General features: G+C 38.5%; 1 protein-coding gene across 2 annotated transcripts in view; it reads right to left on the reverse strand.

The window, feature by feature from the left end:
* Nucleotides 1-2606: 2606 nt before the first annotated feature.
* Nucleotides 2607-27405, reverse strand: part of EPHA4 (EPH receptor A4) — a gene marked incomplete at its 3' end in the record, with an annotated part of 135227 nt that continues 110428 nt past the window's right edge. The window contains exons 9-18 of one of the 2 annotated variants that reach the window (XM_079782106.1): nucleotides 27000-27058; nucleotides 25235-25348; nucleotides 24800-24985; nucleotides 20813-20874; nucleotides 20170-20379; nucleotides 18135-18284; nucleotides 14265-14458; nucleotides 10849-11004; nucleotides 9575-10500; nucleotides 2607-5030 (exon numbers count right to left, since the gene is read on the reverse strand). In XM_079782106.1, the coding sequence (XP_079638232.1) occupies nucleotides 10386-10500; nucleotides 10849-11004; nucleotides 14265-14458; nucleotides 18135-18284; nucleotides 20170-20379; nucleotides 20813-20874; nucleotides 24800-24985; nucleotides 25235-25348; nucleotides 27000-27058 (1246 nt within the window). Of the gene's footprint in view, nucleotides 5031-9574; nucleotides 10501-10844; nucleotides 11005-14264; nucleotides 14459-18134; nucleotides 18285-20169; nucleotides 20380-20812; nucleotides 20875-24799; nucleotides 24986-25234; nucleotides 25349-26999; nucleotides 27059-27405 lie in introns of those variants that run through there. The other variant, XM_079782107.1, reaches the window with a different exon arrangement.

Consider the following 27405-nt stretch of genomic DNA (forward strand, 5'->3'; position numbering starts at 1 on the left):
GTAGGTCTTGCTCCCATTTTAAAGATGAGTAAACTGAGTTTCAGGAAGATTAAGCGATTTGCCCATGGACACACGGGTAATGAGTAGCCAAGGCAAGGTTCACATGGAAGTCTGTGCACTTTGTCACATCATGTTCAACCTCTACTTCACTTCATTTTTCTCTTGTCTTTGGACCCATCTTTTGTTTCTATTTAGTTAATGACTAGCCTCTCTTTGTCACAGACTGTCATCAAAATGAGTAATGGCATCTGAGAAGCGCTGTCCGTGGCTTTTATGCTGAGAACACAAAAATGATAATTAAAGAAAATCACTACTTCTTCGTTCACTCTATATTAGATGGTGGTATCTTAGTAATAATAGATTACACTCTGCTTTTAGGGAAAAGTAGACTTTGGAAATTAATTCTCACAAAACACAGCGTGTAAGATGAATATTGTACTTAAGTTATAGTTCATTTCACTAGAGCTTAACAAAAATAATCAACGAGATAAATCAGTCAAAAGTAAGCCACCTAACAATGGAATGGGCAAGTGGTGTTTAGAAAACTATCCACTGCTGTATATACCTGCTATCCATGGCATGTGTGGTAGCATCATCAGCAAACTGTAACAGTGGCCTCAGTACATTGCCCTGCCCACTGCAATGGGCATCATCCAGTTTGTCGATGCCCTGAATAGAGATATATGCAGAGGAAACAGGCATTCCCTTGTTGTTTTCAGCTTCTGTAATGAATGACTCCAGATTCAGAGCATTTAACATACATACTAAAGGTTTATTTCTAGCTCACATCACAGCCTGATAAAGGTCCAGAGCATCTTCTGTCATCTTTCCAAGCAGTGCCTCAGGGATCCAAAGTCCTTCCCTGTGAGGCTACCATGTTGAGCAGGTGGCCTCTCAGGCCATCACATAAGGGGAAGAGAAAGTGAACGATTGTGTTGAAGGCTTTATGGCCAAGCTTGGAAGGGGCTTGAATCTCTACCTCTTGTATCTTATTAGCCAGAAACCTATCACAAGGGCCTAACTTAAGGGTTTGAAGGCTGGGAAATATAGTCTTGTGTGAACAGGAAGAACTAAAACAGTTGAGCAGCTAGCCTGTCTGTATCATTAATTTAAGGAGGACCATGCACCTAAGGTAGGTCAGGGAAATGTTTCTGTAGAAGTTGAGTGCATCCCCAAGCTTTTTCCCTGCCTCACTGTTGAGCTGGAACATCTCATCTTCTCCTGCACTGGGACTGCAAATTATGCCATTGGGGCATTGGCTTGGTTGGGTCTCAGGTCTTTGGACTTTGGACTAAATTACACCACTAGCTTTTTAGGTGTCCAGCCTGCAGATCATGATACTTCTCAGCCTATGAAATTGCATGAGCCAATTCCTCATACACATATTATGTATCATAATATATACATATATGTCTCCATATACAGAGAGATATTGATATATTTCCTATTGGTTCTATTTATCTGGAGAATCCTAATACAGTTGATTTTATATCTTAATAAAAAGTGTGTGTGTGTGGGCGGGGGGGGAGAATGTCAAAGCCAGTCTCTTTCAAATCACAAATATGTTGTCAACTACTTTATATATTAAAATTGTTGATTGTAGAGAAGTGTTTAAGTAGGAAATAACAAGACATATCAAGATTATTTTCATTTCAAAGCACTGTTGGTAATAATGAACAGCATGGCCCTACTCTCTAAAGCCAGCTGCTCTTAAAGGCTTCAGTTAATAAATTATTATGTCTTGAATCTCATTTTCAATTAACAGGGGCTTAGTCAATTGATAGTTTATTTAATGAGGAGAGCATTCATGAGGAGAACATTCATCCTTAAGACTGTGGCCTTAATATTTTTGTATCCCAGACCAATTTGGGACTTAATGAAATTTATGATCTTTCTCCCCATTAAAACACAAATATACATATAATCATTCACATTTGCACCATGTTTTAGGGACTCTTGGAGTTCTAATGTACCCTCCAGAATTTAAGGATCCAATGATCCAGAATAAAAGCCTATGGTAAAAATGGGTAGTTGGTCACCTGGATCAACAGCAAAGATGTTTGAGAGGGTAAAGAACTGGGAATATTAGAGAAGACATTTTATATGATCAAGAAGGCTCCTGAGAATAGCTACCATTTGCTGAATTCTGGCTAGATGTTAGACACTGTGCTAATTTTTAAACATGTTTAGTCTTTATCATCATTCTACAAAAAAGAAAATGGGCACAGGGAAGTTAAGAAACTTGCCCTAGACTGCATGATCTATAAGAGGTGGAGCCTGAATTCCAACCAAAGGTCAGTCCTATTACAATGGGACACAGGATCTCACAGAATCTAAGTCCAATTTGCTAATGTGTTGTTCTCAAGGGTGAGGACCCTTTAGAAGTTAATGCTGTTTATCCTCTCAGTAACTACTGAGTAAGATTTTGTGTTTTAACCAAATGACAACCAACAACTAATTAAATGAGAACCACCATATCTAAGCCAAAAAGTATTGAAGAGACAACTAGATTCCAGGTTTGAATATGGCAACTACTTTATTGTTTTCAAATGCAAACTCTTTGCATTTAGTTTGCTATTTTACAATTTTACAAACTAGGTATAAAAGACCATAAATAAATGACATAAGTTATGTGTACCTAAGTTTTATGAAGGGAAGAAAATACCTTGACAAATTAAAACAAAATAGAAATTCTATGTCTAACTCAAGAGATTGCTCAAATTTTGGAACATGTATGAACCAAGCAATGTTCTGTTAATTTATTTTTCAGTATGAACTAAATTATAATATGCCTTATACATTCTAATTTTAACCACAGTCCTTGCATATTCCAACATACTTGGAGTGATAAAAAAAATAAATACACTCTTCAGTGTGTATCAATGCTTGATGTTGTTTTTGGAGAATGTTAAATAAGTGAAATATTGCTTCTAGAACTTTGCTTTACTGGTCAGAATTTAAGTGTCTTCAGACAAATATTGAGGCTATAAGCGTGTATGGATTAATATACATATCCTTCACAGATTGAATACAAGAGCTCTCAAAACACACACACACCAGCAGTGTAGTGAGCACAGCCTTTCTTTAAAATAACTTTTAAAACACACCAGAACATTTTATTCATAAAATTGTTAAAAATAATTTTGGGCCAGTGGACACATGGTGAAGCTACTTGATTTGGTGCAGGGGATCAGCTTAATGCTTCCTAATGGTAGATCTGAGCTCACTAGGTCAGCACTAACTCATGGGGCTAGCCTCAGCCCCTAAAGCTGGCCTCCTGTCCTTACCTCTGGGGAAAGGTGACTTGCTCAGAGATTCAACCTCATTTCTTTATACATAATTTTCAGGCATTAATGCATAGGCACATCCCTTTAAAAATATATTAAGGTCCCCAAAAAGGGGTGAATTAACTTTGTCACTCTGGCATAGTTCTGAGAATACAATGCCATACACCCTGTCAGAATGCAATAAATATTTGATGATTTTTTTTTTTACTTATTCAACAATATAGGGTTCAGAATCTTTTGTTTCCCATTTTTCCCTGATTTGATGTTATAGCTTATATAAATGGCCACAGTTTCTGCAACCATAGCTTAAAATAAGCAAGGCAGCCACTCAATTATGAAACATGGCAGTATGTTGGCTGGAGTTTGGTATACATATCATATCAAAACAGAATCTTCGCACAGTGGACCTCAGATTCTAGAAGGCTGATGCACTTTTGTGGGCCATAGGAGTTAGCTCTATATTAATAATTGTAGAACTTTCCATGTAATTGGGAACCTGAAATTGCTTGAGGCCATTTAATCCCATCTATGCTAACCTCAAGAGTCACCGGCATACATTTTTCTGTGACATTGGGAGACAAAGTATTAATCCAGGACACATCATTTCAAAGCTGACACACATGTCTATGTTCATCTCCAAAAGTATATGAATTGCATATATTTGTTCGCATTCATCAAGTTCATTTATGCAGGAAAACAAAGGCTACTTGTATTCCATTTGGGGTTACCAGACAAATTCCATCCCCTTCTCTCTCTCTCCATCAAGGAACTGGTGATTCAGATGAGGAGTTCAATCAGAATTCGTGACTTCGATGATGGATTGTCACTTGAATGAGTTTATATTTATATTCTAAGATTACTCCACCGCTAAGGTGAAAATGTTCTGCCCAAAGCTGTATAATTACTTATTAAGGTTAGTGTGGCAGCTATAAAATACAACATAAATACAGACATTTAACATTTCTGGGTTTCCTTCTAAGGGAATGGGCATGGTCTCCAGTCCACTATCTTGTGTGGCTCTTCATCTCAGAACTGGTGGAAAACCAGAACTCTTCAGGTGTAGCATTCCACGACATTCACAGGCAGTTCTAAGCATGAGGTTACACACACACACACACACACACACACACACACACACACATCCACACGCATCCACATACATTCACACCTATCTACACACATCAAAACAGATAGTCCGCTCATATTTAGTCTAGGAAAAAATATATTTATATCACTGCAATGGCACACCCTGGGTAAAATGTTACTTCAGCAATGCATATCATAGGCAGTTCATGGGAACTGGCTTTGTGTTGTGTGGTGGCACCTGACCTGGTGTCCATAATAAAACCTGTTGCCTTTGGTCACTTGCTGCCACACCAATGCAGCAGTGACGTACAGCAATGAGATATGGAAATAGATATAAATAAAACCACAAGGAGTTTGGGAACAAGGGTTCTGCAGAGCTGGTGCTTTGAGACAGTACATTCCTCAGTGCAACTGGAGAACAGATGCCGAACCGTGAATGTTTGCTGCTTCTTTCACTGGAAAGGGGATTCGAAAGTCATAGATTTATTCATTTCAGGTATTGGGTGCTGTTTCATTAGTGTCTCTGCTCCAGAACTGGCATAGTAGAAGTAGAAGAAACACATTTCTAAGGAACCAAGAAGGGTGTGTTCTGTTTTCCTCTGTGGGCTTTGTAATCAACAGGAAGGGCTGTGAGGCCAAGATAGCAGAATCTACTCCCTGTAGAAAAAAAAAGAACAAGACTTTAGAGAAAGTTGTCAGCCAGCCAGTTGTCAACCAATATTGTAAGAAAGAATGTAGGTATATGGAAGTTGGTAGGGCTCAGTAAGTAGTCCAGGAGGGAGACCATGAAATCTTATTTCTTCTTCTGAAAAAATGGCAACTATGACAACCAAAAAGTTATGTGCATTTGCAGCTTAATTATAACTACTTGGAGGGAGATACAGTTCTTATTCCTATTACATTGATGAGGACATTATAGCAAAGAAAGGCTAGCTACCTTCTCATAATTATAAATGCTGAAGTGGCAACACTGGGAAGAGAAGCCCACACAGTCTATGTCTATAGCAGTGTGTGAACAACCCCTCTTTGAAATGACTTGTATGGTTCAGTAGAGCAAGATGACAAGGACTAAGTGTTGGTGAAAGATGTGAAAGGCAAACTGTAGTACTGTAAAAACCTGGATACTGGCATCTAGTCTTTCCAAAGTGGGAAACTGTATGTCTTGGGAACATAAGTATTTGGAAACATGCCAATCGGTCAGTAGTCAACAATACAATTGAAAAAATGCAAACTCAGAAATTAAAAGTACTGGATGATTTTCTTGAAAAGAAAGTGACTTATAATGAATGAGGTTATTTAATTAGTAAAAGATCAATACAATATGCATGGAATAGGCAGAGAGAGGGAAACTGGGGCCATGGGCACAGTGAGAGGTTCGGTGCAACAGTGACAGTGGTCTTGGGGGCTCAAGCTCACCAAGAACTAATCTGCAACAGAAGACTCATCATCTAGAATTGAACAAAGCGGGCACAATATAATTAAATCACTGAGGCTCCTCATTTGCCAAATAATCCATTCAAACCAAAGGAAGCTATTTCCTCGTCTTTGCAACAACTGACTGTCAAGATTGCTTCTTGAACTATATCTCCCACCCCAGTGTCCATGCTTGGCAGTTGGCCACAAGTGAGGAGCAAGGATTAAGGCCAAAATCTATCTTTACAGACAAATTTGCTTATTTTATTAAACCATTGATTTATTTGCTTGTATATGTATATATTTTTTTATTGTGTGAAGGAGATAAATAAAATTTAGTTTCTTTGAGGTAGATGACCATTATTGAAACTTGTAGAAAATACTTGAGTCTGTTTGGAAAGAGATAAATAAAGTTTTCTTATAAAATAGTATAGAAATTACTTCTTAAGCAATTAAAAACTATAAATGTGGGTAAGGGTATAATTACCAAGGTCTTTAAGAAACCATTTGTCAACATCATTTTGACAGTTATGGGAAAAAAAGAAAGAAAAAGGACCAGATCTGTTTTTTCCTACTGTTTCTTCTCTGAAAAATCAGTAAATCTATCAAATGTACCTTTGCAACCTGAATGTGAAGGGATTTCATCAGGCAGGCATGCATTTATGTGAAAGAAAAGGAGAACATGAATATGATCTTAAGACTCTGATGCAGTACAACCAACACCATATGGATATGCAAACATTTTGTAGAGGATGATATTTTGCTAATAGAAATTCCATTCTTAGGAGAAAGTGTAGTTCCCAAAACACATGTCTCCTTTCAGTTTGCCAACCCCTTCTTCTCAACTCCTAGATATAAATATGTATTATATAAATATATTTGTAATATTAAGTGGGCTATTTGGGGACACTGTGTATGTGAAAAGGATTGGATGTTTGAAGTGAGAAGTGTGGGAAGGTGAAGGCTCATGTCTACTTGATGCCAGAAAGAGTGCAGAAAAATAATCTTCTTTTCTCCTTTGAATTCAGGCAACTCCTTTATCAAGGGAAACTGCTAGAACAGAGACCAGACAAAGCATGTGGTCCATGTGGGATCATTGGTAAAAAATGTGACTTTCATTGTGACTAAATAAACAAAGCACTGTTCCTTTGAGTCAATCATGAAGACATCAAAGTGCCATTAGTATCCAGTTCCTTTCATTGCAAAGGAGTCTTACTTGTGCATTTCACTCTTTCCATTATAAAAAAAACAAATTCCGTGAATTTCTAAGGCTATATAACACAGGAATAATTTAATAGGTCTACCACTTTTTGTATAGATATACATTTACCCCCAAACACTATAAAACCATATAAAGTGAAGAAGCTTCATCTGCATGGCTCCCTACCACTAAACTTCATTTCACTCCACTCTGATGTGTCACAATAAAACATTCACAGTGAGAGCTGGATGAATAACACTTGGTACACTTCTCTTATGTGAAGTTCAGTGTGTCCCACGTAAGAGTATTTCATATACACTTACAATAGCACATGTTAGGAAAGGAGTTATTATTAAAGTATCATTATCTGTAATTTACAGGTGGAGGAACTGAGTTAGAAAGAAACATGGAGTGAATTTCCCAGTCTCAACATCTCAGTTGGCTTTAGAATCCATAGCTGTCTGCATGCCAGAGTCTGGCTCCACACCCTAGGAAACAACGCAACCTTTCTATTGTGCTCACATCGCTCTTCTAAAATGTGTAACTTTGTGGAAGTTCTGGCATTAACACTCTTATTGCTACTGGATATGATTTTAGACACTTGGAAAGTCCTCTGTTGGCTTTTCCATTGGCCTGCATTCTAAATCCTTCATGTATCAAAATTAACATTCAGAAGGCAACCTTTGAATGAAAGTCTCATAGACCTTTCTTTCAATCCCTGCCCAATGATTTTATTTAAAGAGATACCTACTGAGGAAGTAAAATGACACCAGCATAGAATATATTAGAATTGACATTCTCTCCTTTAAAATATTCTGCTTTGAATATGTTCAATGTTTAGAAAAATATTTCAGGTCTTAAGTTCTTGAATTTAAGAAAGCAAAATGTTTTAATTATTCAATATATGCAAGGTAATGTTCTCTTCCTTTCTCTCTGGTCTATTTTTGTTGTTGTTGTTGTTAATCCTCACCCAAGGATATTTTTTCCCATTGATTTTTAGGGAGAGTGGAAGAGAGAGGGAAAGACAGAGAGAAACATCGATGTGAGAGAAACACATCACTTGGTTGCCTCCTGCAAAAGCCCCAACCAGGGCCCAGGCTGTTGGGGAGGAGCCTGCAACCAAGGTACATCCCCTTGACCAGAATCAAACCCAGGACCCTTTGGTCCACAGGCTGATTCTTTATCCACTTAGCCAAACTGGCCAGGGCAAGGTAATGTTCTCTTTTTACTTATAAGATAATGCCATAATGCTGTCTTATTTGAATCAGTCTGCAAATATATATATATGAAAGCCTAAGTGACCTTCCGACGTTCAGCCAGTAGCTATTATGTACAATGACCACCAGGGGGCAGATGCTCTGACCAGTAGAGGAGGGAGCCTGATTCCTCAAGGAATTGGCCGTGGGTTAGGTTGCTGCTGGGGCACTGTCGGCCCGAATCTGCTTCACCTGTACCCTAGACCCAGAGATCAGTTTTGGCTCAATCCCCGCAGGCCAGGACAAGGGACCCCACCAGTACACGAATCAGGCTTCTAGTTGAATATAAAATACTCAACAGCTTTGCTAAAATATATATATATAAACTTTTTGAAAAGCAAACAAACCCCCATCTGCATTATCTACATTTGTCAACTTTTAACATGAATATCCAGAACTCTCAGACTTTAGCAAAAGTGGTGATGAAATAAAAATTGTTGAAGCAGTTTAAACAACAAATTTCATATTTTTTCTGAACAGAAAAGCTTTTATAACTCATGTTGCAAAAGGTTTTGTACTCAACTGTCATGATTTGACAGCATCAAACTTAACATTCTTTGCTCTATAAGAAATAGCTTTCAGGATAAAACTAAGGAGAGGGAAATAGGTTATTAAAATCAGCCAAGCTGTTGTTTAATAGTGATAACAATGGAAGTAAAAAAAAAGTTAAAATTTGTCTAGTCAAAAAAAAGTTAGGCTGTTGGCTTCTAGGAATGAAGAAAGTCATTTATTTTACATGTTTCAAGAAGAAAATGTTAGTATTAAAATAGAAGCATCTTACACGTTTTTTATTAGGTTACTTTCTGATAATGAGGAACTCAAGGTGAGTTCCACGTCTCACCACTGACATCTAGGTACATCCTCCCTGGCTACTCTTTTTGATAAAAGGACTATGAGCAGGACATAAAAATAAGACTAATGGAAAAGATTCTTAACTGAAGCAAACTCTCTAAAGAGTGGGGCATGTGCATGACCCAACAAGGTTTGAGGTTACTGCCTGATATCCAGAAGTTCAATAAATATGTGGGCACCAAACAGCCAGAAGAACCCTGTATAAGAGAAAGCACAGCAGTACGGGTCCATCCTCTTGTACCTGATCATATATGGCTCTTATTTCACTGCTTCCTGGAAGAACAGTAGGGAAGCCATATTGGTTTTGGTCTTCTCTCCCATTGTGAAGAGAGGATTGAAATATTGGAAGAACCGCAAACTACCTGGTAGAACTGAAAACTTATTTTCTACTCGATGTTTCAAATAAGATTAAGTTTCAAAAAACAATGTTTTCATCGGAGAAGAATTTACTACTTTTTTTCATTTTGTTTTTGCCTTACCTTGGAGATTTGGGTTTGCTTCTTTAAAGAAGGGAAGTGTGAAAATTCCCTATTCAAGATTGTCACAGTCCACTATCCGTAAGGTAGTTACGGTAAGTTTGTAGAGTCCCAAAATACGACTATATGGCACAGCCTCAGGCCCAAAGAAACAGACACCGTTTGTCCAGTCAGGGATGTAGGGTGCTTGGGGTTTATTATTATTATTTTTAAATCCACTTTCCTTTTCTTTTTCATCCCCTCATGGCATCACAATCCACCAGGTGGCCTGAGCTTTGAGGAACAGCACTGATGAGCCACCTGGTTTTCACCTGCGTTCTTCCCTCTGACATGAACCAAGCCTTAACAGCTACAAGTGAGTCCTTCGGCAATGTTCCTGGGCATGGCCTTCATTCCAGTGAAAGAAGGAGGACTGTCATTTATGCCACAAACAAAATACTACGGTTGTAATTCCAAATGGAGAGAGGATCAGGATGTCTCTGAGAAGCCCAGTGTCTGGCAGCAGGTACAGCATCAAAACTCAGAGGCGGAGTCCTATTTGCACAGGTACATGTATTTTACAAACTGGCGATGGACCGAGTCCTTCTGAGAAACAATTTGTTCCAGGTCGAATTCAAATGACACTGGTCATTTCTGGAAGCCCCATTTTCCAGCATTCTGTACACCAAGCAACACTGCAGATAGGTTTTTTGTTTTTGTTTTTGTTTTTTAATTTCAGAGGGCGAAGACGAAGTAAAAAAAGTGCAGTTCTTCAATTAAAGTGCATGGATGAGGTAAACTAATTTCAAGAGTTTTGAGTTTATTCAGTACTGGCTCAGACAGGAACCATCCTGCCGTGTATCTGCTGCATTTGGGTTCGCATCGCCTGGACGCTGCTCAAAATCTTATTCTGGTGGGTGACAGCTGTGATGCCGATTCGTGCCAGGTCGCTGTACAGGGGGGTTGAGGGGGGGGGGGAGAAAACAGAGGGAAAGTAACGTTATGAGGGCCGAGAACCTCTCTTCTGGGCTTCATGCAGACACACATCTGAATCAGCCACAATTCATACAGCACAACAAGGCAGGTGTATTAAGATGTTTAATTAAGCAATTTAATGCAACAATGTAGGTGCTTTATAAAGGCTGTGTAAAATTAGACTCAATCAAAATGAAAGGCATTCCAGTTTTGTGTGTGTGTGTGTTTTAAATGGGTAGGATGATTATGCAGCTCAAAGCAAAAACAGGAAAATACTATTAAATCTAGATTTACCCTTTTGTGTTACATCGCTGAGTACTTACTCCTGGTTCATGTGCACCACAGCCTCTAGTGTGGTATAACCAGCAGCCGTGAAATTATCCTTATACCGGTCCATTTTAATGGCCTGCAGCCAGTCGCCCACCGATACCACGGCGGAGAATTCAGGAGAGCTTGGATCCAACAAGGCAGTGTTGGGTCTGGAAATGGAACAAGAAATTGTAGACAGAGCTATCAGTGAGACAGCAAGACTCAGAAGTCAAATTGCCTGAGACAGACAAGAGGAACTGAAACACCAAGAGTAACCCTCATCAAATGCCACTGTGATTATTTTTGCTCCCAATTTCACAAAGCTTCTAAAAAAAGTATCAATCGCCCTATTTGTTCTTAATTTCATGGCCCACATTTGTTTCATGTGAACCTCTTAGTGCATTAATAATCATAGCAGTTGTGTGTTTTTTAACACCCTAGCCTGGGGTAAAGATTGGGGGAACCCTTGTGGCTGAAATTGATTGTCTTTGCAGAAAGAGTCCAGTCCCTGCCAGCACTGAATATTATAGACTTTAGTGCAGCAACTATGGAAACCCCAGTGAAGTATGAGTAAGGAAAACCGAGCTTCAATCTGCCAGACTTGATGGAAGGAGAAAGCAGCAAGAGTTCAAGTCTAATGTGCTTTGAGCCAGGTTTACAGGCAGTCTCAGTAGATTCGAAAAAACTTGGGACAGCAGGGAGTTAATCTCCTTTAATCAACCCATGCCTGACCAGCACACGTGCCAAGACTGGAAGGAAGAATGGCCACTTTGATCACTGTTTAGCCTGTGGAATGTGCTTCTGTATTCCCTTGCAGGGGCTCCTAAATAATCATTTCCACAAAATATGAGCGCATTTTATTAACTTAGTTATTAGTTAACACATTTCTCAGGCCAGGTGTTTGATATGAGGTCATTGTTAAGAACAACTATAGTTCAAGGCAGGAATCCTGCCATTCTTCATAGTATTGATATATAATAAATCACCTATTAATGGAAAGTATTTGGTAACAGACTTGTAGTTCCTTTCATCATCAAAATACATAATAATCACAAGGTGGACCTCCACAGGGTATTCTATACCACCCTTACTGTAATTACCTCTATAGCAATACTGCTACTTAAGTTTTATTTTCTTAACGTTCCATTTTCTCTAGAAATTATGGAATGAATTTCACCTTAGTTTGACATGACTTTCATTCTGAGACTATGTTGTTTGAATACAAGTGTTTAAATCAGAAGTATATCATCATGACTGAATTTTCACCCAAAAACATTCTTTTCTTGTAAAAACAAAATTAAGTCAAAATAATGCCTTCATTCATTTTCTACATAGCAGACTTAATCGAATTCCATTCTTTATTTTAATTTTACCAGTTAATTTTATTTGCATTACTTCTTTTTATGTAAATATTTTAACAAAGACTTGTTTTATCAGTTAGTTCTGAGCCCAGATATTAGCTTGTCTTTGTGACCTTCCTTTTGTGTCCATTGTTTCAATTATATCCACTTTTATAAGTAAAAGCTTACATATTTTTATGGCAAGAATAATCAAGCTTTAATTATTCCCCCAATTTTGAGTCAATAACAAATATTAACACTCAGAATTTTATACATCAGTGTTGAATGTTTAGCAATTTAAATATTCATATCAAACAAGGAGCAACAGTATGCATTTGCTTCTAATTTTACACCAAGAACATTAAAAGGCAACGTGTAAACTCTAGGTGCCTGAGAAGATCAAAATGACCTTAGGATGAAAATATCCTCACTCCATATCAATTCACTCCAACAGATACTCTTAAGCATGTTCTGGAAGTCTTTGTGCTCTCTATGGAACACCATGACATTTGCCTAATTTTGTGCTCAGTAACATATCATGTTATACTATACCCCATTATCAGCAAGCGGTGATAAGCATCAAAGCTATTCAAGTACCATCAGTGAAAAAAAATTAGCATCGAGAAAAGTGTATTCAATAACTCATTTTTTCCTGAACTTCGGTGCTAAGCACACATTATGGAATATCAATAGTTAAATAGTTTACGCTATCAGAAGTTCCAAGCACTGGCCTCAGCACTCTCAGACATAACACATGGGCTCTGGAGCTGGAGAAGTAAAAGCTGAGGTTAACGTAGAAATAGGAGAAGCCAGCTACATGGAAACCTGGCTTTAGAGCCATCTGTTTTCACCCTCTCAGTGAACAGAAGAACAGAAACTAGCCCAGAAATGTTAGATTTGTTTTAGGTCACATAGCTACCAATTGGCAGGAGGAAGATGTGAATTCGGCTGGATGTTTTTGCAGAAGAGCTTGACCACTGAGCTCTTTGTATAGTGGCCAATGCTAAAGGATCTGAAAGCCTACAAGAGAACAGAAGGTACCTCTGCTGTTTGCTCCAAATTATTTTTTTCATGCATTATAATAATAAGTGTAGTCCTTTTCATCTGCAACATTTAGGCTAGGGTTTCAGGAGAAAGACTAGAGAACATCATAATGCTGGCCAAGACAGGAAGGGCTTGCATATCTGGAGAAAATGTCCTCCAGTTTTTAACTTGGGGTCATAATGAAAGAGACACTTTTGAGAAATTCAGACTTGGAAATGAATAGGTGCCTCACCTCATGCATGCCTGAATCGTTTGGTCTTATTGTGCCTGTCTCTTAAGTCATTTAACTGATGATGGTCTATACCTTTTTCGATGGAGCTGGTAGCTAGGTATCCTGAACCATAAGCTGGTAAAGCTCAACCCCGTGAAAAAAAAAAGTTCCCATTGAACTATAGAACTTGCAGTATCTTTATCTTCTCTCTGGACTGATACACTTCAATTGCCTCTTCCCAATGAAATAACTATCTCTTTTACAGGTGGTACAATCAGTGGTCTGCATGCTTTGTAACTTGATCAGTTTCTATCTTGGTCCTGTTTCCTGCTACTCTTGAAAGACTCATAAAAGAAAAACTTCAAGAACTGAAACCTAAGGCATCTCTTGTGACAATCAACACTTTATAAGTCAACTTAAAATTGCAATGCACAAAGAGCTGTCCTCTAATCCTTACTTTTTACAAGCACAATATTCCTTTCCCTTTTCCAAAGATGGCATCTAGCAACCTGAATGTCTTCCAAAAGTACATTTCATCCCTCTTTCAAAATGTCCATGTCCAGCATCATAAAAGAAGCACTTTAGTAGCTGTTGCTGTGTTGTTGTTTTTAATTTATTTTTCTAACTATTCCTTGAGGCCTGACAGATATTTGGCTCTTCAAAATGGTGAAGTGAACTACCATAAATACTTCACTAATTGAGAAAGAAACCACCCAAGTTGCAGAGAGCTATGAAGTGACCTCTTACTAAGAGGCAGGAATTAACGTGAGTCACCACTTGCCTGCCATCTCTAATGTATTCTTTCATACATCACTATTAAGTAAGCATGGCTCACCTGGAGCTCTCTGTTCCCGTCCTCTTCAAGCTGCTGGGGTTGCGGATGAGTTTGTCCAACATGTTGACAATCTGGCCAAATTTAGGCCTGTCACTCCTCTCCTTCTGCCAGCAGTCTAGCATCAGCTGGTGGAGTGAGATGGGACAGTCCATTGGAGGGGGTAGCCGATAGCCTTCCTCAATGGCTTTAATCACCTATTGAAGAAAACAGGATGATATGTTAAGCTGCCAGGCAAGCTGTTAGCTGTTCACCCTCCTGATAGGCAAGTTCCCTGTACATTAAGCTGCCAGCAAGCTTGAGCATGGGAACACCTCCAATTCTTTCACAGAAGCCAAGCTGGACCTGCCTATTGCTGGCAATCAGGTAGGCAAGCCTGCTGTTGCTATGAGGTGTTCTCAAATGGCAGGCCAAGCCAACCTGAAGCTCTCAAGTGAAGATGCATCAATGTTCCGGTGATTAGAATCCAATTAGATCAGTAAATGGTGTTGGTCTGACCCTCAGAAATCACAGGGCAATGACTTTCTCCACTCTGCTCCCAAGCGTCTGCAAAATACTCTTAGGAAAAAGAGACCCTAACCTTGTTAAAGGCCTTCCTTAGGAAGTATTAATAGCTGCCTTCAAAATGCAAGTCCCTTGACATCATTTTAAGCCTGTATCTTCTTGCTCAGACAGCTAATGGGTCAAAATCAGAGACCTCCTCCCTGACCTCCCAATCCAGAAGACACTGCCAACCTCTGAAATAGCACACTTCTCGATCTTTCTAGATGCCCAGCCTTTTCTACTTTTGGGAGACCAAAATACACCATTATGCCAATTCTGTACCTCTTTCTTCATTTTACTTGGCTGTCATTTGACCCTGTTAAAGGTGTGGTATATTTTTAAAAAAGTGACAGCAAAAACATTTTTCATCTTCTTTGAGGGCATTTCTATGTTAAAGGGGTCACTGGCACATGTAAGGAAAAAAATTAAAATGTAGATGATACTTGTCTTACTACTCAGAGTGGTCTCGCTGTCTAGTGAGACATAAATAAATCATTCAACAGTCTTTTTTCTAATTCTAATTTTCCTAATCTGTCTTCACAGGTATTACTTATTTTTCTTATTGACTTTTCTCTAAACCCCCCTTCTTCATGGCATAAATCCCAGTAATGCAATACAGCATGACTCATGCCAAATTTAAAGAGGGGAATTACTTCATAATTTCTTGGCGACTCATAAACTTTGTTTATGGGCATCCTATGAGATTCTGGAGGTGCTTTTGCCTGTTAGGGGATTTTTAAAAAAGTTTTATTTGTTTCAAATCAATCTTTCCACTCCAGCCCTTCTCCTACCAAAGCAATAGTTGCTAAGGAAACGACCAGTGGCTGTAGCTATCTCAATGATCACACTGCATTCACCCTGCGGTAGGTCTATTTACTGCTGAACAATTAGCCTTCAACATAACATGGTCAGTTCAGTTAGGTCCAGTTTCTACATACCAATCTGACTTCTTGTCTTTTTAACCAGCACACTGTTTCAATCATCTGGTGATTTGTTAAACCCTGTGATCCTTTTTTCCCCATGTATTTTTGACAACATCCTGTTGTATTAGTATTTATTTAGTTCTCCTAAAGTAGACTTCTATATGCTACCTTACTGAACATTATTCTACTTATTTCCAGTAATCACATTAGGTTAGCTTGATTCCCTCACTTTCTTTTATCTTTCCAGGTGCATGGTGTTGACTCTAGATTTGGGGAAAACATTTTATATTGAACTGATGACAATGCAAGCAACATTGGGCTAATGCCGGGATAACACAATTTCTTATAATTCCCCAGACTGTTTAATACTCCTTCATTAGCTCCCTATCCACTGCCAGCTTGCAAGATGACTTGTGGGTTAGCAAAGCATATTTTCTCAGTTTACTGCTGAATGTTTTGGAGGGCAGAGGATTAAAACCAACAAAAATCTTGATAAGTTTGACATATTTTCAACAGCTACTTTGACTCATTCACCATATGCCAAATTCTACTCATAAAAGTAATTTTCCAGTTACATTTCCTATTGATTCCTGTTCTACACAGAATCCAACACCAACACAAATACACATGAGTGCTAGATCAATGTTATTTGCAGAGAGAAACAGCTTCAGATGATTTTTCAGGGATAAAGCCAGACTACTAAAAATTTAAAACAACCCAAATTATTTTAATACTAGAGGCCCGATGCACAAAATTCGTGCAAGGGGCTCAGCCCTCGCAGCCCCAGCTGCCTCGGCCCTAGCAGCCCTGGCTGCCTCGGTGCTCGCAGCCCGGGCTTCGTCAGGAAGGTAATCTGGACAGTCTTTTCGATGTTTGGTTTAATTAGCATATTAGCTCTTTATTATATAGGATAATATAGAAACTATCAAAATTACAGATTCTAAAAGTACATAGAGCAGGGAAACTAACATCTTTAGATAATCTGCTGTTATGAGCATTTGGCCATAGCTCTCAATTGAAAAAAAGGGGAAAGTTTAAATATAAAATGATTAAATAAGTAAATACACACATCACTTGCTCACTTAGGTTGTTTGTCCTTGTCCCCCTAAAAATCTCTAACCCCAAATTAAACATTGCCATAGGAAAGGTACTTGAAGGTATACGCATAGCATAGTTACATCAAACAATAGATTGTACACCCTTCACCTCTACAGCCTTTTCCAGCTTGTGATTATCAGTTATGCTAGCTGCTGTCTTTCCTCCCATCTGCTACCAACCTTCCTTTACAATTTACAGATAATCCAATGTCAACACGACCATTCCTCTTAATCTGGTTAGAGAATTCTTTTTGCCCCACTAGACATGGAGTTCATTAGCTTCTCTATTACACTGAACATCCTTTTATTGATAAGGCAACAGCATCCTGCTTCTTAAGTACACCTAGTTCTTCATTGAATTGTCAAGGCTGCACAAGTCCTTGTGTTTCAGGACACGGCAGATGGTCAGGTAACATTCCACCTCAGAGAGAATGTTTTAAAAGATGACTTTTCCTAAAATATAATTTCTGTTGATATTGAATACCATGCATCTATAAACTCTGTACTAATATTTTACCTCATATATTAAAATAATTTTTAAAGTTCAAAGAGTGTTCATTTTATTGTGATCTGATTTCCAACCCCAGAACTAAAACCTTTTTTAGAATTAGCAAATATGTGTTCTGGGAACCCACTGCTGAAGGGTTTTTTTCCTTTCTTTTTTTTTTTTTTTTGGTCCTTTCTCACTGGAGATGTTTGTAATTAAATTCTATTACTCTGGAATCTTATTAGTGTCATTATTGAATGCTTTACTAAAATTGCAGGCATTGTGGATACTCCCTTACGAAGTAGTCCAGATGGTACATTTAAAGGGATGTGCATAATTTACAAAGGGTCATTTAGTGAAGCTTTATTTTAGAGTCCTCAAGGGGCAAGCTCTAATTACAACTCTGTCAGCTTTAAAATATTCACTAGTTTTCTCGCAATAAACCTTTCATGTCAATTTGATCACATGTGAAATGTGTGTTTTTCATATATCCTTGCATTTTCTTCAAATTCAAAGTTTAATTTTGTTTCAGTATGAATTTGGAAATTATCCAAGTTCAAATACTGCTCCATGTCACGACTCGATGCATCTATCTAAATCTATCTATCTGATCCATCTCCCAAACGATAACACTTAGGGCTATGGTAATTTTGGTCCTTGAAATCTACCACCATAAGGTTTAACTATATTACTAGACACATTTGTATTAAGAATCCTGAGTTTAATGTATCATTTCAAGCTCAACACACACTCCATCATACACTAATGCGAAACTTCCTGAATCTCAATGCTAAGGCATATATTTCAGAACATAAAGACTCACATCTTGATTGGACATATCCCAATAGGGTCTCTCTCCATACGACATCACTTCCCACATAACGATTCCGTAGCTCCATACATCACTTGCTGATGTGAATTTACGATAGGCAATTGCTTCTGGCGCAGTCCACCGGATAGGAATCTTGCCACCCTATGAACATTCGAGCCATAAGTTATTCCCAAAGTACATTACTGATGTGCCATTTGTGATTCTGAATGTCTTTAATGTTTGCCAAGCAGGACAAAAGCATTCCTAAGATAGCTCTCCAAACAATAACAAGAGATTTGTTTATCTTAACTAAAGTCTTCCATGTAGAGACAGTTTTCCTCAGATGTTTTCTTTTGTCACGGGGAAGTGAACAAGTAATCGGTTTAATTATTTTTAAAAAGCCTACCTATTATCTACACTCTGCTCGAGGCAATGTTGTGGAGGAAAAGGAATCTCAGGTTTTAGGAGATATATATGTGTTAGCTATGGCATAGCAATGGATGTGCAGCTGATATTCCTTTTGACTTCTTGTTAAATTCTGTCACCCAGCAGCACAAAGGCAATATATAATTTTGTTCCTAAAATCATGAACTAAGAAGTTAAAATGAAAATTTTTATCATTCACATTCTCATTCTACTCTTACACAGCATGAGAAACATGCCCAACTCAGCTAGAAGAGAACACTGAATAGGCTCTTGGAGGAAGCCAAATAATGGCAGATGCTAGAGCCATTATTGACTTTAATAAAGTGAGGGCAGGATTTTGGTTACCATCTAATTAAAAAAGAAAACACCTGCAAAATTGGTAAAGCAATTGTGCCCAGGAAAGTTAAAAATGCTTTATCCCCTCCCCCTTGCCCCAAATGTCTTTTTTTTTAATAGAGCTTCATATTTCCTAGGGTTCCATCCAGGGAAATTAATTAAACTTGAATTCATACCCTTAAGCTGTTCAAGAGGCCATCATTTAAAAGTTTGCTTTATTAGAGCTACTATAAACAGGACAATATATTGTACTGGCAATTGCACTGATTCACTGTCGTTTACTCTGAAAACTTAGTGTATCACATTTAAACATGTGACATACAGGACACTTGTGCTGCCTCTGCCTTCCTTAAATATTTGGCTAAGGTTTTATCTATGTACATGTATCATTCTAGAAGGCTCCCCTAATTTCTCTCTCTCTAACTACCGGGACAAAATAAAAGATCTCCAGTATTCACAAAGATGCATTATTTCCTAAATGAATGCACTTGGAATTCAAAAGAAGATATGTGTAAGAATCAAAACTAGAACCAAAGAAACTGAACAATACAAGAAAAAAGCAATAAGCAACCAGACAACAACAAAAAAAGTCCAATGCTTAGGATTGCAGATGTAAAATGTGAGCTTTAAATGCCTGGTAACTGTCTGCTTCATGTTGATTTTAACAGTGTCAGCCCTAATGGCCAATAACTTTTATGATTCTGTGCTTATTCCATTAGTATCTTATATTCTGATGGCCCAGCTAAGATAGCACAGCCATTAACTGTATACTGATAACTCTTAACTGCCCTCTAATCCTGGCTTATCTACCAGTAGTAAAATGAAGGCCATTAGATACAGGAAAACGTTGCATAGTGTAAATGCTTTATAAATCCTGTATATACACTCTCAGAGCTGGTAGCCAACCAACTAGAAACATTGCTCTGTGCTGTTTAAAATAAGGTTATTTTTAACAATAAAAAAGAACCAAATAGAAAACCTGAAAAAAAAAAAAACATAAAGAAAGAAGGAAGGGTGGGAAGGAAGGAGGAAAGGGAAGAAAAATTAAGTGTAAAAGGAATACAATAAGTGAAGGGCTACTTTGTGGTTTGTAAAGTGGTCGCACATATAGAGGCTGTTTCAAAATCCCTGTCTAGGAAACATGGTACAAAACTGGATGCATGGCTCTGAAGAGGCTCTGAAGGATGATGAACCTATTGTAATCACAAAGGACTTAAGCATCAAAGCAAGAAGAGTGGAATAGTTTCATCAGAGTGAAAACCCAGAGGTTGCAAATCCTCCTTACCCTTGTGGTATAAGCTGCTTCTGGATCATCCTCAAGTACTCGGGACATGCCAAAATCGGACACTTTGCAGACCAAGTTGCTATTTACCAGAATGTTCCGTGCAGCCAGATCTCGATGCACATAGCTCATATCAGATAAGTACTTCATCCCAGACCCAATGCCACGAAGCATGCCCACCAGCTGAATGACTGTGAATCTGCCGTCATTCTTCTGCATATAAAGGAATTGGGAACAATCTCATTAGCTTTAGGCCAAATTAATATTTACCAAGCATTTCTATTATTTGAATCGTTTTGATGGCTGTATCCGATATGCAATCAAATTCAACATTATTTCTGGGCCTTTTTGACCAAAGTCACTAATTCACTAGTAAAGTGGGTATATCCGAGAAGCTGGGTTTGCTTCCTGTGACAGATGGAAGTTATCCAACTGTAAGGAATCTAAGACTCAAACAGTACCACAATACAAGAATAAATCAAATACATGGATTATCTAATAGTCTTTAAAAATCACATCATTCTCTATTTCTCCCCTTCTTCCTTTGCCCAATTAAGAAATGCCACCAAATACAATGGATGCAAGGAGTCTGTAAGAGTTTTCTGAATACCAACATTCTTGGGTTTAATATAAAGCAGTCACATACCCTGAGGAATGCATCCAAAGAGCCATTCTCCATGTACTCTGTTATGATCATCACTGGTTTACCTAGAGTTTTGAGAAAGAAAAACACAAACCCTTGATGAGCACTGCAGTTAATGAGATAAAAATGGGCTGTGCACAATTTTACTGCCAAGACACCTGTCTTGTGTGATCTAATTTAATTAAAACAAGCCAAGCTTATGCCTCAGCTGTGGAGAGCTGGAATGAAATATTAAAAAGACGAGTAGGTTTAAGTTCCATCTGGAAGGTTAACCCTTTGCGTGGCTTGTTGACAAGGTCTTTAACTAAAGTGGCCTCTGGTACCCAGGGAGTACATGAATGGATAATTGCTCTCTCAAGCCAAAGGGGAAGAAGATAAATGAGCAGGCCTGTTTAAAGGCGGAAAACAAAAAATCTTTAGGATAATTAATTTATTTTGTCCCCAGAAGAACCACTTGTGTGATGCTAAAGGAATCAATGGACAGAGAAACTTTTTTTTTTTTTTTTTTTTTTTACTTATTTGGAGAAACTCAAGTTTCAGAAAGCAGAAGCTATGTTGATGACTTCATTGCTCAGACACATCTTAAAGATCAAGCATGAACAATATTCACTTCTTTCTTCACCTTGCTCAGATTAGGTGTTGTATCTTTTTTTCCTCTCTTCCCCTTTCTATAAATAAACTTATTCTATTTTTTTCTTTAAGCCACCAACCTCAGCAACAACAAAATCACAGAAAAAGTTCATTAAATTATTTCATCCTAGACAGCAATCTTAATTCAGTACTAGAACATTCTTGCTCCCCACTCCATCCTTTCTCTCTTTTTGGCAAAGAAATCAAAATCATTTTAAGGTTTGGGGAAGTAGGGAAACACCATTTTTATTTCACTTTAGTTTTCTTTCTGAGGACCTTAGGAAATTAAAACCATTCTTTAGTTTCTTAATCGCTGGCAATGGACTCAAGGTCTGAAATTCCTTTTTTCTAAAGGGGATTTGTGGGAGTGGGAAGAGGGGGGCATAAATCCTCAATATTTTACTAAGGGAAGGTTTAGAGCAAAGAGAACATAAAAAATTCCCTGAGAGGAAAATAAAATGTTAGTTTGATAATAAATAAAAAATATTCACACTTTCATTGATGTAATTGTGGACTGTTTGGACTTAGGGAAAATGGGCTGGGATATGTCACTGCTGAAAAGCACCCAAAATTATTCTATACAAATACATTTCCCACCCAGAACCCCTATCAGAATAGACTATTCTGGTGAGGGGAAAAGGACACGTCTTTGTTTCACAGGCAACAGTTTTGAAGAACAGACATTTTTAATTTCAACGAAGTACAGTTTATCAATTTGTTTTTTGATTGTGTTTTTGGTGTCCTAAGAAATCTTTCCAAAGCAAAAATTTTGGATTAGAAACCAATACCCTGGAGATTTTATTTTCAAGTGATGAAGGAAAGCTGGCAGAAAAAGCAGGAATGGTGGTGAAGACTGAAGGATGCATCAAACCACTTCCAGGCTCTCTCCTTGGCTGGAGAGGGTGAGGGTGGTCCCTGTCCACCTCTCCACTCGTCATCAATTTAAAAGGAAGCTCTTAGTTCTTAGCTTCATTTACCCTCTACATCTGTGACCACAGTCTTCCAGACAGACACAAATGCATCTAAATGAGTTTTAATTAACCTGCCTCAATCAAAAGATACTTTGTCAACTCAGGAGAAAGGGTGACCCTCCTGGTGGAGGGTTAACACCTACTTCCATTTCACCAGACCCTCTGGAGGTGCGGAGAAGAGAGTGGAGGATCCAAAAGACAGGGGGGTAGCAGAGAGAATTTATAGTCTCCTTGTCAATTTAAAAAGTTACTCAAGTAACTGCTGGTAATGAATTCACACTCTTCCAGGCCACCTTTTCACCCTCACACCTCCCTGGTCCGACTGTTGGCACCATCTTCACAATTTTTCTACATTCCTTTTTCTGCTTATTAACAGTATCCATTTGTCAGAATCTTTATGAGCTCTACAAGAGAAATAAAGATGAATATCTGCAGAAGCAAAGGGGCTTATAAAATTGGCCTAGGCTGGGCTCATGGGTGGAGGCGGGTCCTTCTCTGGAACAGAGGGGGATGCGGGTGGCTAGGGGAGAGGTGGGGGGAGGGGACAGCGCCTCTGGTGGAAATTTTAAATCATTTTAATTCAGTGACAACTGCATTATGCAAATGCACCCAGTCGTTTATAACAGTTACAGCTGTAATAGCTGTGGGTTTTAGAGGCACGGTGGGACTTTCACACAAAGATCCCCTGTTTCTTCTCTCTTCTACAGAGGTGCTGTGAAAATCACTGTCTGCCGCAGGAAAAACACCCCAAGCTGAACAGAGCCTCCTTTTGAGAAACTGGACCTGCAGAAGTATTTAGACGGAATGTTATCTTTTAATTAAAGTAGTGAAGGACTCTGGGCAGCCCCTAAGGCCACAGGCAACAGAAAAATATCCTGTCTGTAAAACTAATCTTAAAAAGCAAATAGAGCTATTCTATGCTAATTATAGCCTTCACCTTAGTTGGAAAAAACTGTATATCCTTCTCCCTAAAGTTCCTTTTTCTGAAGAATTCTGAAGATGGGGAAAGATGCACTTCTTAAGACATAATAATAACACCAGCTAACGCTTAGAGTTTGTTTTGTTTTTTATGTGCCAAGCATTATGCTAACTACCCTAAATAATTCATCCATAATAACCTTGTGAGGCAAGTTCTATATTATCTCTATTTTACAGACGAGGAAACTGAAATATTGAGGAAAGAGTCAAGGCCACCTGCTTAGCCAGCATGTAAATCTTAGGTCACTAGGCCAAACGTAGGTTTTGGAAGTGTGGTCCCAGGAACTGCATGCACCTTTGGCTTACCTTACAGCTTGAAATTTGAACTCATGGACCTTACTACTTCCCCTGAGGATGAGGTTCAGGAAACTGATTTGACACGTTTTTCAGGATTCTGATGCATATTTAAGTGTGGGGACCTCTGAACTAGTGTATACTTTCCCACTTTTTAGTAACCTCTTTTTCTCTTCTTAAAGATTTTATGCCCTGTGTCAGACCTCCCCCTCGGCCTCAGGTCTAATGTCCAATGTTTAATCTTTAACCAACCCTTCCTCCTTCCCTTCAACCTGTTGGAACAGCCACTCTGTACACGATGTCTGAGGATGCATTTCACGGGCACCTCGAATCAAGAGGCACCCTGGGCTTCCTGGAGACACAGCCCCAGGCTTACAGGATCCTTGACTTGTAGGAACTGTAGGAGGTACTACGGCTCCTGGAACAGAGCCACCTTCAGTAATAACCACTTGGGCTGCGTTGTCCATGTGGCATTTTATAAGTTGGTCTTAGCCAGCCTCACCAACGCATTCAGGGTTTGCTTTGTAAAATACATCTGTGGAGCTGTGTTGTGTTTTAAATGAAGCGTGGTTCGCAGGCTCAGGGAATGCTAATGGACTAAAAAAGGAAAGTTCAACCAGGTGTTACTGTAACTGGGTGCTGAACTGCAGCAGCCATAAATCAGGCAGAGCAGACAAGCAAATCCCCCAGCCTAATAAAGATTCCCAAGATCCACTCCCCGCATCTGGAACTGAAGCCTCAAGCACAAGGTGTGGCGAGGTTTTTGTTGTGTTTTATATGAAAAGTACTTAAAATTTATTGTGCTTACCATCTGCTGGTGCCTACCTTGTGACAGTCAGTTGGGTCTAGCAAAGATCTGAAAGATGGCAAGGCATACCAAAAATCTGCAATATTAATTTCCCTAAAATCTCACACAAGCTGCCTTGGAACCAGTGGTATCAGCCTAAACCATAGACCCATTTAGAGCTGACTGCAAGATTAATGACTTGTCCTGCACTGATTTCCTCCTATTAGCAATCAGTGGGGCTGCTCCATCTGTCATTTCCCTGGAAAGAAATGTGTGTTTAATTTGCCAGGAACTTCTAACTTGGCTTTGTAAAGGGAGTGACCCGCATACATTTGGTGACGACGCCTTCCATGTGAATTATATTCGGGTGGTCAAACTGTCCCATGATGCTGGCCTCACTCAGGAAGTCTCTCCTCTGTTTGTCTGTATAACCGGCTTTCAGCGTCTTAATGGCCACACAGATCTCTCTCTTGCCAGGCACTTTGAGACGCCCACTGCAGACTTCACCAAATTCACCTTTGGGAGAGAAAAAGAATTGACTGTGGACCAGAAACACATTCAAGATGAAAGAGTAATGGCAAACATTTGCTGAGTGCTTATTACCCGCCAGGCACAGTGTTCTTGTTTTACATAAAGCCAGGAAATGTCATGTTCACAGATATTTACACATAGACATGTACACACAATACACCCACATACATTTACATAATCATATGTGGATATTTAATATCCACAAGAAAACAGGTTTATTAGACAGACACTTACCAACTCCTATGACTTTTTCTATCTTAATGCAGGATGCATCAATTTCTTTGGCAAATTCTCGAACTGCTTGGTTGGGATCCTCGTATGTAAAGGGATCCACGTAAGTTCTAACGCCTAAGTAACAGACACATGATAGAGTGACCAAACACTTCTCAGGAGCCACTAATAAACTTAAGTCTACAAATACTTAGCACAGGCAACGTTTTCTTAGCACAATAAAATAGACTTGGTGTAGACATATGACAATGTTTAAATTCTTGCTCTGGTTGTCATTAGTGGGTAAACAAAGAATTGTTAACTACTTAAGAGGCTGTGGCTCTCCTGACTTCCTGAAATATCTTCACACTTCAAGGACAAATTTTTTAAAAAAACAACTCATCCCAGGGAGAAAATGAGTCTCTATAAGGAAATTTGGAATGTGTTAGCTGAATATTGTTTCCTCATCAGTTGTCCGTATCCTACCCACCATCTCCAGCTATCCTCCTTTAGTGAGATAATAAGAACTTTCTTTTTCAACTGGCCTTGTCTACATGGTGTCACCCTTTTGCCCAATATCTGGACTAATTAAAGATGTGACCAACAATTAACAAAGTTTAAGATTAAACCTAGGTTAAAATGGACAAGAGGGATAATCTCAGCAAATTGATTTGAGAATATAGCCTCTGTATTGGAGCTCCACTTTTTTTCTGTTTTGGGAAAAAGTAAAGACATTGAAGTTCACCTGGAAGCTTTAGCTGAGGAACTGTAGCCTAACTGTGAATGGTTTGAATACCAGAAAGTGTAATTTAGCCATATCCCACAGCCACTTGCAAAAAAGTTCAGAATGTGACCTCTGGAACCGCTGGGGGATGCACTATAATTCCTGGGAACTTTCTGCTGGCATTCACACCTCTCCTTCCCCTGCCTGAGCTCCTGGGGCTTTGGGGCACTGAGAGGGTATAAGACAATGAATGTCCCAATCCCTTTGATTTTTGGGGCCTGTTAGTCTTGACCTTATCACAGAAAACTTACATTTTTGTTTTTAAAAATATATACATCATGCAAATTAAAAAGTGTTTTAGAAAGAAAACAAGGTGAATAATAAAACGTTGTCAAGCCCCACATAGCCTTTAGAACTTTAGATACTCCACCCAAGAAAATCTTTCTCAAGATTATTCTTCCTACTGCTAGTCTCTCTCTCTTCCTTTTACCTCCTGGCGCTGTCTAATAGGGGACCTATTAGCACATGTTGCTATCTAAATGTAAATTAGTTAAAATGCAATACAATTTACAATTTACTTCCTCTTTCACACTAGCTACTTTTCAAGTATCCAACAGTACATGTGGCTGTTGGATGGTCCTGAATTCTACATATTGAAGGGAGTGGGGGAGGAGGCATAGCAATTACAGCTCAATTCCTTATTCCTTCTCCAACATTGTTACCTTCAAATGTGGGGGGAAAAAAAATGTTACCTGTTTATTGCCATACAACTACAAAAATGAGCCAGCTAGACCAATACCTTTTCAGAGTGGAGGATAAAAGATGGAAAAAAAAGGGGAGGAAAAAAAAGACTCTAAAGGAATTTCCCCAACCCCCATCTTTAATCTCACTTTCAAGAATCCCCATTCACCTGTTTCAGTTTGATACGCCAAAGTATATTAGTTAGATAATTATATAAAAGGAATATAATATGAATAGCTATGTGAATATTATTCAGATATTTCTAAACTGAAAACAGGAGACATGGTCTAAAACTAAAATTATTTCTAATCCAATGTTTTGTACCTTGATTCAAATGTTTCTCTTCATCTGCTTCTTGCTTGGCTTTACTGTATTTACTCCGTCTATTAAAAAATATTAAAATAGAAAACAAATTTCAAAAGCTGAAAGAACATAAGTTTTTGATACCATAATATGTCAGGCAGATACACTACACACATTTCACAGATGAGAAAACTGAGGTTTATGGGAGTGAACTAACAAGGTGAATAACCTGTCATCTTGTTAGTGAATCATGGTTTCTAGTACAAGCAGTCAGAGTGCAGAGCCTCTGCTCCTAACCACTATATTAAATTGAGGTGATAAAGCAAATATTTTATAAAAAATTACAACTTCAAATTCTCAAAGAAATGTATATTATTGAAGATAGATTATAAATTTATTGGCTAAGTTCCACATATGTATTCTAAAT

Source organism: Cnephaeus nilssonii (genome assembly GCF_951640355.1).
Source record: "Cnephaeus nilssonii genome assembly, chromosome: 10".
Taxonomy (NCBI): Eukaryota; Metazoa; Chordata; class Mammalia; order Chiroptera; family Vespertilionidae; genus Cnephaeus; species Cnephaeus nilssonii.